Raw genomic sequence first — 17,105 nt, 5'->3', positions numbered from 1 at the left:
CCCAGAGCAACTACAGCGTATGCACTGTGGTTGCTATGGAAACTCCCTAACTGGCACTTCTAGTGGGGAGTATAGACGAGATGGCTAGGTAGTATAGGAACAGTGTGATGTGATGTGACTCCATCCCGATGGGGCACTAGCAATGAACCCCGCTTGCAGATGTCACTGAAGAGATTTACCCTGCTTGGGGAAGCATCCAAAGCAGGGCAAATTAAAGAAGACTCTGTAAGGAGTGCATGTAGAGAGGAGGATAGCTAGGAGGTGGGTGTTATGCAAAGAGTAACACTAATGAAGAGGTGCTGGAGGGGAGGAAACGTGAGTAAATCTATAGTTTACATTGAATATACCATGTATCTTTGTGATATGTGGTGTATTCAATGAATATGGGAGCTATTTCAGATAAGTTTATTTTTTTATAACAGGTTCACTTTAAATGCTGTTTATTTAAAGTGACACAGTGGGACATGTGATATGTAGCTAATAGTAATGGGTTTTGTTTGTTAAGCATTTACTGCTGCAAAATGTGCCCTTTTATAGAGAGTCCATGAAGAAGGGTAAGTGTGGAACAAGAAGCAGGTCAGAATTACAAAACATTGGTGAAAATAGCTGATCTCTGCTTCACTATATTCAGTTTCACCACTTCGCTATTAAAGCCCAAATTTTGCAATTAAATTTTCACTTCACCACCATTAGCTCTTTATGAAAAAAACCCTTAAAAAAAGTTTGATTTTAAATCTTCAAATTAACTGCTTAGTGGTTTAGCCAGTAAGAATACAGCTATAATTTAAATTCTGGTCAGTGCTTTTTTGGTCCCTGGAATGTCTGTTTAAGCTCCTTGTATGCTCGGGGTCCCATACAGGGCTGAATATTTATAATAGAACTTTGTGGCATATGGTTAATTGAAAGCGGATTAACGCAATGAATGCATATTTGAACTTTAAAATTGCAAGCTGCTACTGCTACATCCAGTTGGCTTTCATGCTGAGTCCAATTTCCTTATTGTCCATGGATTGCTTAGTATCTCAACATTGTAAATTAAGAAAATACAGTGGGACTACAAGTGATTAACTGGGTTTTTTTCTTTGAGTGCTGAACAGGTTTGCAGTGTTCCAATTACACACTCTTGAATCTTTCCCTACAAGATCTGTAACCAAAGGCATAAGTAGAAATCGTTGAAGCCCCCCACCCCATTCAAGCAACCATTATCTTGTGTGAGGGGTTGGCTGAGTTTGATTGTGTATGAAGTTGGTCAAATGTGAGTGGTTGGCTGAGTGTGATTGTGTGTGGGAGTTTGACTGTTATCAACCCCTCTTCTGTTTACCTATATGCTGGTAGGGCAGTTAATTCATATTGTTCTGGTGGGTTCTCGCAGGATTACCTGAGGGGGCTGTTGGCAGCATCCCTGGTGGTCCAATGTAGGAACATGTTGTCTGTACCTTCTGTAAGGCAGACCACATCACATACTCCTTCAGCCAGAGTTCACTCAGTGAGTCATGGCCATCAACAGCAGTACTCTGATTCATTGAGAGAGTGCAAGGGCTACAAGGGAGCACTTCTGTCAGGATTGTATCCTGACAACTATGTTTTATCTTCATTTTTTTATGTTCCTTTAAAAGAAGTTACAACTCTCCACCACTAGTGGCCTCCCTAGCCACTAGTCACCTCAATCCTCACCTGCCTAGGAATAATTACTTCAGCTACAAAAGGCTACACCCAACTAGCCTTTACATTGAAGTTGTTGTTCATACTGTAAACACTTCAGATCCTGGCTCCTGAAACAATCTTTGACTTACCTGCGTTTGCATCCAACCTGGTTTACATTCAACCGTGCACCATACCAACCTGCTCCAGACTTACCTTCAAACCTGCTCTTAAAAATAACCTGCTCCACCCTTACCTATACTTCAAACCAGCCTGCCCCTGTAACCAGCCTTCCACTTTCACCAGCCTTCCACTGTTACCAACCTGCCTTTGTTACAACCCTACCTGGAAATTACAGACCTTCTTTATTATTTGCAAGTATCCTGTTTTGTGGCATATTACCTAAAATCCGTTTTGCCTCAAGTTTTATAATATGTCGAAAATCACTAACAAAGTACCTGAAGTCAACCCTGGCATAAGTCTCCTATCTGACCTGCTCAAGATCATGACAACTTCCTTGCAAACTGTAAAAGTTATTTAACATACTGAAAACTGCTAATATGTTAAATAACAATTTTTCAAGGAGGAAGCCTCAACCAGTTTGCTCCCCCACTTGACAATTGTGACCCTAGTAGTTCCTCAACTGGCCAAAAAAGAAGTATCCTACACTATGGAGTCATGGAGACACTTCCCTATTTGCCCCATGACTAATTTGCCAGTAAATACATATATACATACCTATTTTCCATTAATGAAAACAAAAAAAATACTACATGACATGACAGTGTTAAATGTTAAAAAAATTGCCATTAAAAACAATATGTAATTTGTCTGAGCAGCTTGCTGGGAAATTGTAGGTTTTTTAAATTGAGCTCTCATAGCTTAAACGTTCATCTTAAATTCTTTGTGCATTTGAGGTTGCAAACACCCTTGTAATTATTATTGTTCCTAACTTCATAGGTAATTGGCATTCACTCGCCCATCTAACAAAGAAGGAATTTGCACAAAGCCTATAATGGCAAATCTAACTATTTTCTTCGGCAGTTATATAGTATATTACAGGGTCCAAGCTCCTGACAACTTGAAAAATCATGCAACGTGCCTGACATACCAAACACAAATATTATATCTTGGCAAAATATTTTTTTTTCTTCTATTAAATAATAATCACTAGTTTTTTTAATTGTTTTAAACATGCATACAAAATTTATAATTGCAACTACCCCTGCAAAAAAACTAAACAAAAATCAAAAAAATTAAGCCAAAATGAAATGAAACTAAACCAATATTTACTGCAAGCAGAAATGCAAAATGGCAATGAATGCAATGGTAAGGGATATTAAATATTTAGCTTGCATTACTATTGACATGACATGACATAATCATGGCATGCCATAATTATATATTAATTGTTAAATAACTCTATATATGTTCACAATTCACATCTGAAATATAGGCGATGAGATGCGAACACTGACCCAGAATTGGGGAACCCTACTCAGAATGGGCATTTTTTTTAACCAGTATGGCTAACAGACCACATGATTCATGAGGACTCCATTTTGAATTTAATAAAGACCATCGTGGTTAAGAATTGCTAACCAATAGCTTTCATTCTATGCCCTTTTGAACATTGTAGGCTAATAATAATGATAATGATAATAATAGTAATGGCACAACAATTACACAAGTTTTATAGTAGCGTTGATATAAAGGGACACTCTAAATGTCTTAACCAGTACTCTGTATAGATTATGGAACCAGAAGATCACAGTGCCTTCTGCTGGTAATCTCTCAGACAATTTAAGAAGGGTTTGAACTTTTCTTCCTGGTAAGATGCCTGCAGTCCTTCTTGTCTGAATTGCTTTGATATGGTGGAAGTTTGTAACTATACCAGATCATACCAGATCAGCTGATACTCTAAGCCTGGGGTGGGCAATCTGCGGCCCTCCAGATGTTTTGGACTACATCTCCCATAATGCTCTCAGGGCCATAATGCTAGCAAAGCATCAAGGGAGATGTAGTCCAAAACATCAGGAGGGCCGCAGATTGCCCACCCCTGCTCTAAGCCAATACATATTGTTCAAACATAGTATGCATTGTTATAATAATGCAAAATTATGACTTTCCACTTTATCATAGCTACTCAGACCTAAAAAGTGTCTTATTCTGGTGTAACAAAAGACAAGAGAAAAAAAAAAAACACAACCCAAGGAATTACATCTAATTCCTTTTTAAGAACAAGTTGATAAACTATATTGACTTTCTATAAAAAAAAAAATACTTTTTATATTATTAAATGGGATCAAGGCTTTCAGTTTTGCTTTCTGTACAAATAAAATAGTATCAGATAATGTATAACAGGTTGTACCATATTGTGTCCTCAACAGATTCGAGACACTAAATCATCTGACCAGAAAACAACATTATTGCATTTCTTGGCTGAAGTATGTGAAGAACGCTTTCCAGAAATTTTGAAATTTCCTGAAGAACTTGCACATGTTGAGAGCGCAAGCAAAGGTAAGATCTAACAGTCAAATGCCAAATCCGAAACATGCATTCAAATTGGATAAAAAGTATGAAATATGAAGTCCATTAATTTCACGGAAGGGATCCCAAAAGATTTATTTCATATACACCACTAACAGATGTGGTTTTAGACCTTGTTCCAACTGGAGTAGATGCAGTCAATCTGCAACCATTCATCTGTTAATGACTGACAATTCCTGTGATCTTTCTCTAACAATGGACAATGAACCATGGTGTATTGAGTAAACATCTATCTAAACCTTGGTTTTATTTGAAGCTACTGAACATTGATGTTTCTTTGTAGTGCAGGTCTGTAGCACAACATAGAATTTGAGAGTAATTTTTTCTGCCAGAGATTCAGGATTTCTGTGCTCTACTCATCATTAATCCTATATGACATCAAATATTTGTTATATCCTTAAAAGTGTTAGCTATGCTTGCTGAAATAACATAAGTAAGTCTCGAAAAAGTAAATTAATCGGGGTTAATTGTAATGTGGTAATAGATTAACTGGGATTGTATACAGAGTAAGAGAAAACACAGAATTTCAGTGTCAGTCAACTGTACAGCCTTAAAGGAATGTTCCACGTACCATAGCTACTACAATCTGCTGTTGTAATTATGGTTCTTGGGGTGACACACCAGACACACCACACCAGACACACCAGACACACATACCTCCACTGGGCTATTGATGAGAATCCAATGAGTGCATCCCTTGTACCACCAAGCTTTGCCTAGTTTCAGAGCTTCTGACTGCAGTGAAGGGATGGCAGGTGCCGAGTAGCCCTCATCTAAGTTGTCAGACTGTTCTTAAATGGTTTGACCACTTACTGTGGGATGGTGTTAGGGCACTCTTTGTACCATAACCATTGTTCCTTTAATACAGTCTCCCTTTGAGACAATTATTCATTCTACTTATCTCTACACACATGCTTCAGCTCCACGTATTTCTGGAAAAGGTCAAGTGCACTAATATATTATGATAAAAACGTCTCTATACAATCACAGTTACATAGTTACATAGTAACATAGCTGAAAAGAGACTTGCGTCCATCAAGTTCAGCCTTCCTCACATATGCTTTTGCTGTTGATCCAAAAGAAGGCAAAAAACCCAGTCTGAAGCGCTTCCAATTTTGCAACAAACTAGGAAAGAATTCCTTCTTGACCCCAAAATAGCAGTCAGATGTCTCCTTGGATCAAGCAGCTATTATCCCACTAATTAGAAATTGTATCCCTGTATGTTATGTTTTTGCAAGTATTTATCCAATCACAATTTAAACATGTGTATAGACTCTGACAAAACCACCTCTTCCGGCAATGAATTCCATTTCCTTATTGCTCTTACTGTAAAAAAACCTTTTATTTGCCTTAGATGAAATCTCCTTTCTTCAAGCCTAAATGTGTGACCTCGTGTCCTATGTATAGCCCTGTTTATGAATAGATTTCCAGATAATGGTTTGTACTGGCCCCGAAATGGTTTTACACCACATCTTTATTGTGCTAAGACAAATCAGTTGGTTAATGCACAAGATGACAAGCTTGTCTCAATTTATAGGGACACACGTTTCATTATTAGCAGTGTCAACACGGTCAAATTATGAATTCAAGGTAACCAATTTTAAGGTCAAAAGACTGGAACTGGAAAAAGTCCAAAAGTCATTTATGCTTTAAAATCAGCTCATATGGCTTCTCTTTGATTCTGACTTTAGTAAATAACTCTCTATATATGATGTAGTTCTGGTAATAGATGATAAACTACATAAGTAGGGGTCTAACATTTTTCTCCTTGCTTTCTATTTAATTATTTTTTTTTCTATTGTTAATTCAGAGATTTGCAATAAACAATATATAAAAGCGTCGCAAGAGTATTGGGGAGTTGTCCACCCAACTAAGGTTTTTAAACCCTTTACTTTTACTTGCATGGACGTAACAGTTCTATTTTAAAGTCCGAGTTCTCTTCAGTTAAATGGAGATTAGTTGAAGGATCGAGACATACAATTCTCTGGCTTTGATGGGTGTTTATTTTTACATTCAGATATTCAGCAGCTTATCTGCCCATTCACAGCTTTGGCACGTAAAGAGTTAAAATGCAGTTGCCAGGAGGTTGAAGAACTTAAGACTTAAGATTGCTCCCTCTGAGGTGATTCTTCGAATATGCTTAGACATCAGACAGCATAATCACTGGGTATTTGTCATTAACAAGACTAGCAGGCCGGTCGCACCACAAATCAATAGTAACCTGTGATTCTATACTTCTACATTTTACTAAATGTCAGATACAGAGTGTCTTGAGTAATAAATATTCATCACTTTTTGAAATATGCTTTGGAAGAAATCAAGATGTTATTTCTACAGAAATAGATTAAAACATTATGTGCCATTGCTCATCATGTGCAAAAAAATAATGCATTTTAAAATTAGGACAGTTCAGAAATCCAAAGTCTTTAAATTTGTGATACAATGAATAGCAAATCTACACCTCGGAGCGAGGTTATTGATCTAGAGTAGTAATGTAAGATATTTTGCTAGGGCCATGTGTAAACTTCTCTAAATGGGTCCTAATGCTATCTTCACATTATAATAACAGCGATCTTGTGATAATATTTTTACATAGCATATAATATGAGCTTCCCTTGCGTTAACATATAAGAGGGAGGGGAATGTAATTTCTCTTAATTTTGTCAGTCCTATTCCAGTTACTTATAATAGTGCCAACATATTCAGCAGCGCTGTACAATGGAAAACAGGACAAACATTGAATTCTAACAAAACATGTATGGCATAGGGAACAGTAGGGGTAGAGGGTCCTGAACAAATAAGTGTACGCTTACAATCTAAAGGAAGTCAGAGAGTTTCGGTCGACTTTTGATTTAAGGTATCCTCACGACCTGAGACAATATGCAAGGTGCTAATAATGGCACGTGAGTATTTCTAATAGCAGTGTGTATTTATAATACACTTGTTACGATGACTGATCACTTGCACAGATTTCCCAAATGAGATGTGTGTAAGCTTGAGCACAGACCTTGGCTCTCTTGTGGCTACAATTTTTTTTTACGGAGGTTTTATCTTTCAATAGACTAGAGCTCGTGATTAAGGGATGGCACCAGAATGGTGACACAGTAAAGTAAATTAGACACTAAACTGGTGTTTACCCAACCAGCTAGTTACCCACCAAGCTGTCTAATTCATTCTAGGTGGGCTATTTCACCCCCTTTAATTCTGAACTATGATTCCCATCAATTTCATCTAGGCGGCGGTGGAGACCTAGTGCGCATGCGCGGCAATGGCTGTGCGCGCATTTGACCTCTCTATAGGAAAGCATTATTCAATGCTTTCCTATGGGGAAAATCTGACGCTGGAGGTCCATGAGAATGTCCAGCGTCCGATAATGGACCAAAAGTCCGTTTGGATTCTGGAAGCCTTCTACTGGCTGTCTGGCAGACAGCCACAAAGGTCAGACTTAGAGCTGCAATGTAAACATTGCAGTTCTCTGGAAATGTTTAACATTGCAGCACTAAGTGCAAAAGGATCACAGCACCCAGACTACTTCAATTAACTGAAGTGGTCTGGGTGCCTACAGTGTCCCATTAAGCAGCAGACCGTACCAAAATATATAGGCCTCAGCTTGTGCTTTTTGCCTGCTTTAAAAAGTTGTGGCTTTTTGATGCTTTCCATCATACAGTAGGAGAGAGTAGGTATAGCCAGGACTTGCCCTATTTTGCCCTGTACCTGCTGTTATTTGGTTGCTTTATGCCTCAAGACTGCAGAGCTACTCTGTGATGTCACTGCTCTGCTTCACCGGAAGTTCACCAACCTCTGCTGCATTTTCCATAGATTCTTTCATATTACAGGCAGTTTTTAATGCTGTAACATGTACCTGACACTGCATATATATTTTACAGTTCAGCATACTTAATTAACCTTTGCAAATGTATTCACAGATCAAAATAAGCAATGCATATGTATTAGAAACCCATCATATCTGTCAGTCAGTGAGAATAGCCAAACTAACTTTCTGCCAAACGATGTGTATGATTATTCCTTCACATTTTCCTACACTTCACTTTTGATAGCTGCTGATTGGGTCTCGATGTCTAGATAAGGACCAGGGATGCAATAAATTTTCATCACGATGCCACTGAATCTTAGCTTCGTAGAGTTATTTTTTTTTCATTCACTTATAAACCCTAAAATGAATTACACTGATCAAATATTAAAATAATGAAAAAGAAAAATAGTTTTATAAGCATTCGTTGTAGAGTGCTATAAGTTATTTAGGGGACACTTCCGGTTTATTTTTCATTTTAACAAACCTTAATATTTTCACAACCCATAAATATTTGTAGACTCTGGTAAAAATAAAAAAATACTGGTGTAACATGTGTAGGATCACCAAGAATTCCACCTGGGAATGAAACGTCAACATTCAGAACCTTCTACGTCTTCTAAGTCCTCCCCAACAAAACAGAATTGTACTGTCTCCTTCTCACCCATAAATCACTGTACCCGCTTCTTGATTAGTTATAGAAATTTGCGTTACCTTTTTCACCACAGATAGACCTCCATTTCATTTCCTTATTGCCAATATGCTCTTGTTCCATCTGTTTACCTCACCTCGAGTCTCCTAATGCTCGTACATGTCTTTATCATGACTTCAGATAATTTTACTGGCTCTTTATTGACTTATTTTCTACTAGCAAAGTCTAATGGATTTGCTTCTATCATGCAGACTATTGTCGCATCCGTACGCATCATAAGACCATTGTTTTACCATATTTACCTCAAACATGTTTGTGATTTCCCCTTCCAACAACAATCCCATGTATATCCCATAAAAAGGTCCTTCCACTACAAAACTGTGCGTCTATGTCTTGACATTGTCCGCATATGTTAATACTTAATAGAAGGAACCTCATTACCAGTGTAAACAGAAGTTTTGATACCTCCTAAATATTGAATCAAGTGCTGCACAAATTATTGGTGACTTAAAATTAATAATAATAATAATAATAATAATAATAATAATGTCTAGTTGTTAGCATTTTATATTGGAATTTATTTCTTAGGCAGAGCAACAATATAAGCCAGCATTTTAGACTCTGATATTCAATGGCTTTTAATTTCTCAAAAATCTGTTGCATTGTTTTGACAATGTGCCATAAATTGTTTCTTGGGATTAGTTATAACATTCTTGCTTGTATTTCTTCATTTGAATCCTCTTTACATAAACGTATTGGTCCAGCAGGCTTTTTTGATAAATTCTTTATTAGTTTTCTCCTGTGGCTAACTCTTTAACTTACAACTCTGAGGACTTTTACAATTTGATTTTTGGAAGGAAAAAAAAAATCTCTAGTGTTTCTCAGGTTGGCTGCAGGGATTAAACCAACTGGGCAAATACATTTTAATTAAAAAAAAGTTTTCCCTCAGATGAAAAAAGCTAATTAATGGAGGTGATTATAACAGAAATATAAAGGTTTTGTTTGTGTATGTGTGTTTGTTTATGTGTGTGTGTGTGCCTGTGTGTTTGTTTGTTTATGTGTGTGTGTGTATGTGTGTTTGTTTATGTGTGTGTGTGTGTGTGTGTGTGTGTATGTGTGTTTGTGCTCATGATATTAGAGAAACATCTTAAGTAGTTTATACACTAAGTTTAGAATCTGTATTTAAACATCTGGCTTGTAGGTTTTATTCCCAGCATGGTCAGCTCTGCCTTTTATTGTTGTGAGAATGATAAAATAAGCATTATTTATTAAGGCCACACATAATTAAAAAATTAGAGGAAATGTGTATGGCAATAGTCGTTTTGTGCATCACACGAACATTTATCAAGGGTATGGAGAGCTGTAGTGGACTGTTCTTGTATTTGCTTATTTCTGCTTTAACAAGATCAGACTTTTTGTGACATTCTGTCTGAACAATGTAGAGTTGTTCAGTCTGTATAAGTTCCCATTTCCACCGATGTTTTGGATCCAGTAAGTTAAATCCATGTGTTTAATAGAATATAGAGGTCTGGTGTTGTCTGTGCTCCGAGGTCAGATATGTCATTGTGTCAAAATGTGGCCATTGGCTGGAAATAGTCTTCATGCCGCTCTGGTAAAAGATCATGACTGTAATGTAGAGTATGACATTTGATTAAAGACATCCCTCAGAGCTCGGTGCTTTTTTTGGAGTCAGATGCAATGCAGGGTATTCTGTCAAAAAGATGCTCAGTTACTTACCTGGGGACGCCTGTCTTTCATCCTTTCATCCTGATGCTGTCTATTGGGATGCATGTTTATACTTAGAAGTTTAACATGTGCCTGCCACGCAGAATGTGCCTGTCATGCAAAAGGACATGGTAGTATGCTATATATATATAACACATTGGTGTACGTATATTGTGCATTGTGTATATTTATGGCTAAATTGTTAATAAATGCAATATACACTGTCTTATATTGTTAGTATATGCTGTACAATGTTAATATATGTTGTATATTGTCTATACATTTGTGATGTTAGACAGCAGAATTTTTTTTCCACCCAGACCACTTCAACTCATTGAAGTGCGTTAACTCCTCCTCTAGCGGCTGTCTACTAGACAGCCACTATAGACAGGTACCAGAGAGAGACCTGGAGGGACTTCCGGGTCTTTAGGGGACTTTTGGTTACCTAACTGACATTAGACGTCCTTGTGCTATGCACAAGGACTTCCAGCATTACCAGAATTCCCATAGGTCTCCCTCTCCGGCTGTCAGCGGGTGAGGAGAGAAGGTGGACCCGAGCCATGTCGAGGGACATTGGCGCTGAACCCAGGTAAGTGGAAGAAGGGGCTATTAACCCTTCTGCACCATGAGGGGGGCCTTGACAGAGGAAGAAGCTATAGTGCCATGAAAACGAGTTTGTTTTCCTGGCACTATAGTTTCACTTTAAGCATGGTACTGATGTATACACTCCTTTTTCAGATAGAGACCGACAGACATATCAGATATTTAACAGTGTGCAATATTTTATGGACATGTAATATCATTGACGTTTCTATCTAAAGACATCAAAAAACACCAAATTAAAGATTTAGGTATTTAAGGTGCCTCTGATATTGTATTTTATTGTTGGAACTTTATGATAAAATAATATTTTCCATATTATTAATCCGCTTGGTAGGTCTCAATAATACATTATAATTGAATAGTATTGTGAGTTTTACTGCTCTGGCTATAAGTTACACTTCTCATACAGTTTTATTAGTAGGACTCCCTGACACATTTATAATTACTTCCCATTACTTCAAGTTTTATTTATTGGACTCTGTGGCACAGCGATAGTGCCAAATACTGTATTGATATTTCTAATTATTGTTAGTTTTATTTGTAGGACTTCATGGTATAGTGATATTGACCTTTATTATTACTGAATCGATCAACTCTTTAATGTATTCTCAAGATTTTGGCATATTGGCGTAAAATCTTCAATTTTCTGTTTTCCATTTACTCCAATTCACTGACTTGCCAATTCCATTGTATTGCTTTTAGTTCAAATCTAATTTAGCGTAAATGAAAAATAACTAACAGTACAAAGTAAAAATAAACATAATAAAGTGAGAATAAAAACAACATTCTAAAGTGCTAAACACACAAAAAATTACTTTTGATCGATAGAAATTAATAATGTATTACTGAATACAGTTATTTTAATTTTATTTTTTTTCTTACAAAGCATCAACATATTGTGCAACACACAGTAGTGGGTAGACAACAAAACAGAAGTAAAATAGGACAAATTAAGGCCACAGTCGAAGGGTAATAAGGGCCCCTAATATAGTCTGAAATACTAACTGTGTTTTAAAGAAAGTAAACCAGGTAGAAAAAATGTAAAAATAAATGTTGGGCTTGACCGCCTCTAATCGCACATTCATCTTTTCTGATGTGAGTGATCCAAGGATTCTGGATTCGCGCTGATAGCAGGAAAATATTACTTCAATCTTAAGCAACATGACAGCAATGGCTAATGGTTTGTCATAAACTCGGCCTTACCAGGTACCCTAAAGATATAAGACAGGAAAAGAGAATATTTTAGTAGTTCACTCATGTTTATTTTATTATTTTATTTATTTTCTTAAGGTTTCAATTTTCTATCTCAGGCATAGAAAAATGAAAAAAATGCTAATTATATTGAATCTGCCATCCTTTTGAAATAATAGTTAGATAGGAGTTGATAAAAACTAACATGGCACTTGAGGTTAAGAGAGTGATATCACTTAAAGGGATGCTCCAGACCCCTAAAGTTCACTAGCTTACTGAAGGGCTTTATGCTTAGAAACTGTACTATTTTCTTTCATTTTGTAAAACATGCTGATTTTAATTACAAATTGTACTATTATAAATTAACCAACTCGGGGTATGGTCAGGTGCTGGTGTAGGGTGGAACCCAGAATGCAAAGAAACCAATATATGCACAAATCAAGGCAAAACATACGTGTAAAAATATTTACCAAGAAGACCGTTAAATTAAATACGAACACATTTGACTGAATGTAGAAGGGCCTCTGGATACAGCGAACACAGGCAAGGCCTCTGGATACAGGGAAGCAGCCGGCTCAGGAGCACAGGATAGATAGGCAGGCAGCTAGCACAGGAACTCGGGACAAAAGGCCCAGACCACCAACCTTAACATTAATGAACTGGCCAACAAGAAGGAGTGAAGCTCAACTAAATAGAGAGAAAATAATTGTAAAGTAAGGCCAGGTGGGAACATAGAGAGATCCAGGTCTGTGTACAGCAGCCCGCAATAGCACCACAGACAGGTAGTGGCCCTGTGAGGTACTGCACCAGACTGAGAATAAACCGTATCGCAACACTCTGTTACTTCCTGGTTTGGTTAGCTCAGTGGAGCTAAAGGCAGGAGGCAGGAATTGCTCAGAACAGCTGCCTTGCAATAACTTCTCATTGAGCTGCATTGGGAAGACAGGTAAATCAAGGCTTGGTGGGGTTAGAAGAGGAGGGCTGGTAAAGGCTGCAGAGGATCTGCAGCTTTTGCAAGCTGTTTTTAAATAAAACTCCCCCCAAAAAGCATAATTACATTTATGCATGTTTTTATTGCAGTTTTGTCTAGTAAACAGTGATTTTTTTTTTTTTTTTTTTATTTGGGCAGTGGAATGTCCCTTTAGAACCAACAATTATAAATATATAATATTTTTTTTTATGAATGAGTGTTGTTTTTGTGACTCAAAACACTGAATATGTGTTTAATTCTATTTTAGTCACACATATCAGAATTTAATGCAAGAGAAGTCCCATGCTAAACAAATGTTTTATGTAACCTTTCTCATTACACAATATTTTATTATACATAAGCATACCTCCAAATACTTAACCATACTAAATTAATATGGGAATGGAAAGATTAATGTAATAGTGAAGTTTCCAAATATAGTGTTGATTGCATCAAAGACTCATTAGCTTTATGCACATTTGCTATCAGTTGATAGCCAGGACAACCCAACTAGGATCCAAGTTTCATACATTCAAGCAAGATCTTGGACTTCTGGTACATATGTTTAAATAATGAGTCTAGATTGACCTTAAATGCATTCTGCAAATTGCAGAACACACGATTTGGCTTCACTTATTATGTACAAGTTCAATGGCAAATATCATTTTTATTTTGTATGTTTTATATTTATCACCAGGTCCTAACAAGCCACCCTCTTGGTCACCCAAGGTAAGTAAGGAGGGTGGCTGCAAATATAAAAACTACAACATGTATGTATGTCAGATTGTATGTGTTTTTGTCAAGGTATGTGTGCACCTGTGTGTCAAGGTGTGTCAGTGGGTGTGCATCTGTGTATGTGTGTTGGCGTCTGTGTGTGTGTATGTCAGTGTATGTATTTGTGTCAAAGTGTGTGTGCACCTGTGTGTCAAGGTGTGCATATTTCAGTGTGTATATTTGTGTGTTAGGGTGTGTGCATGTGTCAGTGTATGTGCGTGTGTGTGCATCTCTGTGTGTATATGTTAGTGTTTGTATCTGTGCCATGGTGTCTGTATGTGTCAGTGTATGTGTGTGTGTTCAACTTTGTGTCAGGGTGTGCATCTGTCTGTGTATGTCAGTCTGTCTCTGTGTAACAGGGGGTTCATATGTCAGTGTGTGTATGTATATGTGTATGTGTTAGTGTGTATGTGTGTGTGTGTGCATCTATGTCTGTGTATATATATCAGTGTGTGTATCTGCGTTTCTGGGTGTGTGCATGTGTCAGTGTGTATATGATTTTTTGTGTATGTGCCAGTGTGTTCATATGTGTATGTATAACTTTGTATGTATGTATGTATGTATGCATGCATGTGGCAGTGTATGTGTGTGCATGCATCCAAGCAATTAAGCACCAACACAGCATGCAAACAAACACACCCCTTCACTCAAACAGTAATGCTACACAGAAATGTTCCTTTGCATTTCAAAGGCAACATTACATCCAAACGGGCCCTTGCAATCCAATGCAAATAATACATACAAGCACACCCCTGAATTAAAACACAAACATTATATACCAGCACCCCCTTCATTCAAACACCAACAAAACACACAAAACAACACCTGCATTTAAAAGCCAACACTACATACAAGCAGCACCTTGCATTCAAACGCAAACACTTAACCCCTTAAGGACACAACTTCTGGAATAAAAGGGAATCATGACGGAATATATCCGTCATCTGTCCTTAAGGGGTTAATATATGCACACATTCAAATACACATATAAGATTATTTACAGAACAGGTTATTGTGGAAATCTGACATGATCACACACTGTAGACTAAATTAACCTATTGGAAAAATCTGCAACTCCGGTATTTACCCAGCTCGACTATTTTGGCCTAAAAGGCTGGGTGCATTTGTGTATGTATTGGACTTTGAGGGGGCACAGGGCCTAGGTTTTCAAGAGATCCCAGATTGCTGTCAGTCCATCTCTGTATATGTGTGTGTTTGTTGTTAGTGTTAGGCATACATATTCTAATTCTGGGGATGCAATGTGAAGTCAGAGGGCTCCATCCCCACTGATAACCTTATGAGTGACCCACAGGGTCTCAACACAGTGCGCACAAACAAAAGTCGCCTTCTTATTTAGTATGACCATTTTAACTCATACATTAAATAGTTGCGTTCTTTTTTGTTAAAAGAAAATAAATAATATTACTCATATAGTGTTGCATGGAAAAATAAATCTTTAAAAAATCAAGGGCAAAAATAATAAATAACGGTTGTAATTATAAAGGTAAAGTAATATTCTTGCTTTTTTTATTCAGTAATAAAAATGTATTCTTAACATTCACCAGTAAAAAACTGTAAGGTCAAACTTATTAATAAGTGGAAAAATAAACCTTTATTGAATCTGTCAACTTAGTTTCATCTAGAATTCATTACCTTAAGTAATATAGAAGGACAAAGTACTTTACAATCTCTCGGTGCTGGGATTTTCTGTAATGTCCTACTGTAAGAGCTTTGATCTCTTGATCTTTTAGAACATGTAAATTAATTATTCTTTACCCATTTTGATACACAGGTGCTTTTAAAAAAAAAAAAAAATCATTTTCAAAGTCCTTTGTTGTTTTACGTGCTACGGGAAAGCAGCTAGAAACTGAACTGCTTGAATTTGCTATGGCTCTGATTTTTTTTTTTTTCTGTTTTTCTTTTTTTAAGCCCCGCTCCTAAGAATCAGGGCTGTTTTTTTGTGTACAAACTGTAATGTTCAAAGCTTCTAAATAATTACATAGAAGGACAATAGAAGAGCTGTCTTTGACAGTAAGTGCAATGCTGACGCTACAGAGCTGCCGTAAATCCAAAAATCTCTTTACTGATCTGTATTTACATATGATATGTATTCTTGTTGTTTTTGTATAATTTCATGTTTTGTTACTATTACTTTTGCAAGGATATTTAAAAAAAAAAAGTCTTGTGTACTTTTCAATACACCTTTATAGAGCTTTTTTCACTAAATGAAAGGCTGCAATTCAGTATTTTATAAAGCTTTAACTATTTTATAAAGCATTAACTATTCGCCGTCGTATTTTGTGATCTAATCTTGGTTAAAGTTTCAGGGAGTTTGTAGAACTATTTTGATCAGTTGTCAGTGAGGAGAGAGGATTCATTCCTTGGATTATTAGAGTGAGGGAGCAAGGAGTGTGTACCATGACTACTTAGTTCCAGGAAGCAGGGGGCTAAGCACTGGGGATTTGGTACCAGGAGGAAACAATGTCCAATCTCTAGTGACTCAATGTGAGGGTCGAGGGAGGTCTAATCCCTGGAATTTAGTGTGAAGTAGTAGGGACTTCTACTCCAGGGTTGTTTAGTGTGATAATGTAGGGATTTCCCATATACCTTCCCTCTATGGGGTGCTTATTTACAGCAGTTATAATGTGCCTTTTTGGAGCTAAGGTGGGCTTGTGAGTGTGGAACAGTAACAGAAACCTCTGTAGTCTATTCCACTAACTAAGCATTATAGCAGAGCTGCAGGACAGTTATAGAAGGTGTAGAAGGTATGAAACTCAGTGCTGTCCCAGCTCCTCCAGTGTCGGTGTTTGAAGCTGGACGGGAAGAGGAAGGGCCTACTAGTAACCTCTCACACAAGAAATGTCTTGTAGGGGAAGATCTGCCTGGTGCACACTGTATAACAACTCCTATAGGTAATAAGAGGGTCAGTACTTTGGGGTGTGGTAGTCCACGCCCAGGACAAACCGAGAAAGGAGACCTAATTTATAGTGCCCAATAAGGCATTTTACACAAAAAATGGAACCCCCCTTAAGGGTTGGAGTAGTCCTTTAACCAAATAATGCTTAATTAAATTGGGCTAGACTGAGTATCCTTCGGGTACTAAAATAACTGTATGTGAGGAAATTTGTATGAGCAACAAACCATTACCTTATTGTTTGTTGGTTTCGTTCCCCCATGGCAGTGATTTC

The 17,105-nt window shown here is 37.2% G+C and overlaps 1 protein-coding gene across 4 annotated transcripts in view; it reads left to right on the top strand.

Moving 5' to 3' along the window:
• The window catches only part of DIAPH2 (diaphanous related formin 2), a 1,045,110-nt gene that overhangs the window by 579,359 nt on the left and 448,646 nt on the right, over positions 1-17,105 (top strand). For all 4 annotated transcript variants that reach the window (XM_063431883.1, XM_063431882.1, XM_063431880.1 and 1 more), the window contains one exon: positions 4,032-4,161. In XM_063431883.1, the coding sequence (XP_063287953.1) occupies positions 4,032-4,161 (130 nt within the window). The remainder of the gene's footprint in view (positions 1-4,031; positions 4,162-17,105) is intronic.

This window comes from Pelobates fuscus, chromosome 9 (genome assembly GCF_036172605.1).
Source record: "Pelobates fuscus isolate aPelFus1 chromosome 9, aPelFus1.pri, whole genome shotgun sequence".
NCBI classification, from domain to species: Eukaryota; Metazoa; Chordata; class Amphibia; order Anura; family Pelobatidae; genus Pelobates; species Pelobates fuscus.
This window is presented reverse-complemented; position numbering and strand designations above follow the sequence as displayed.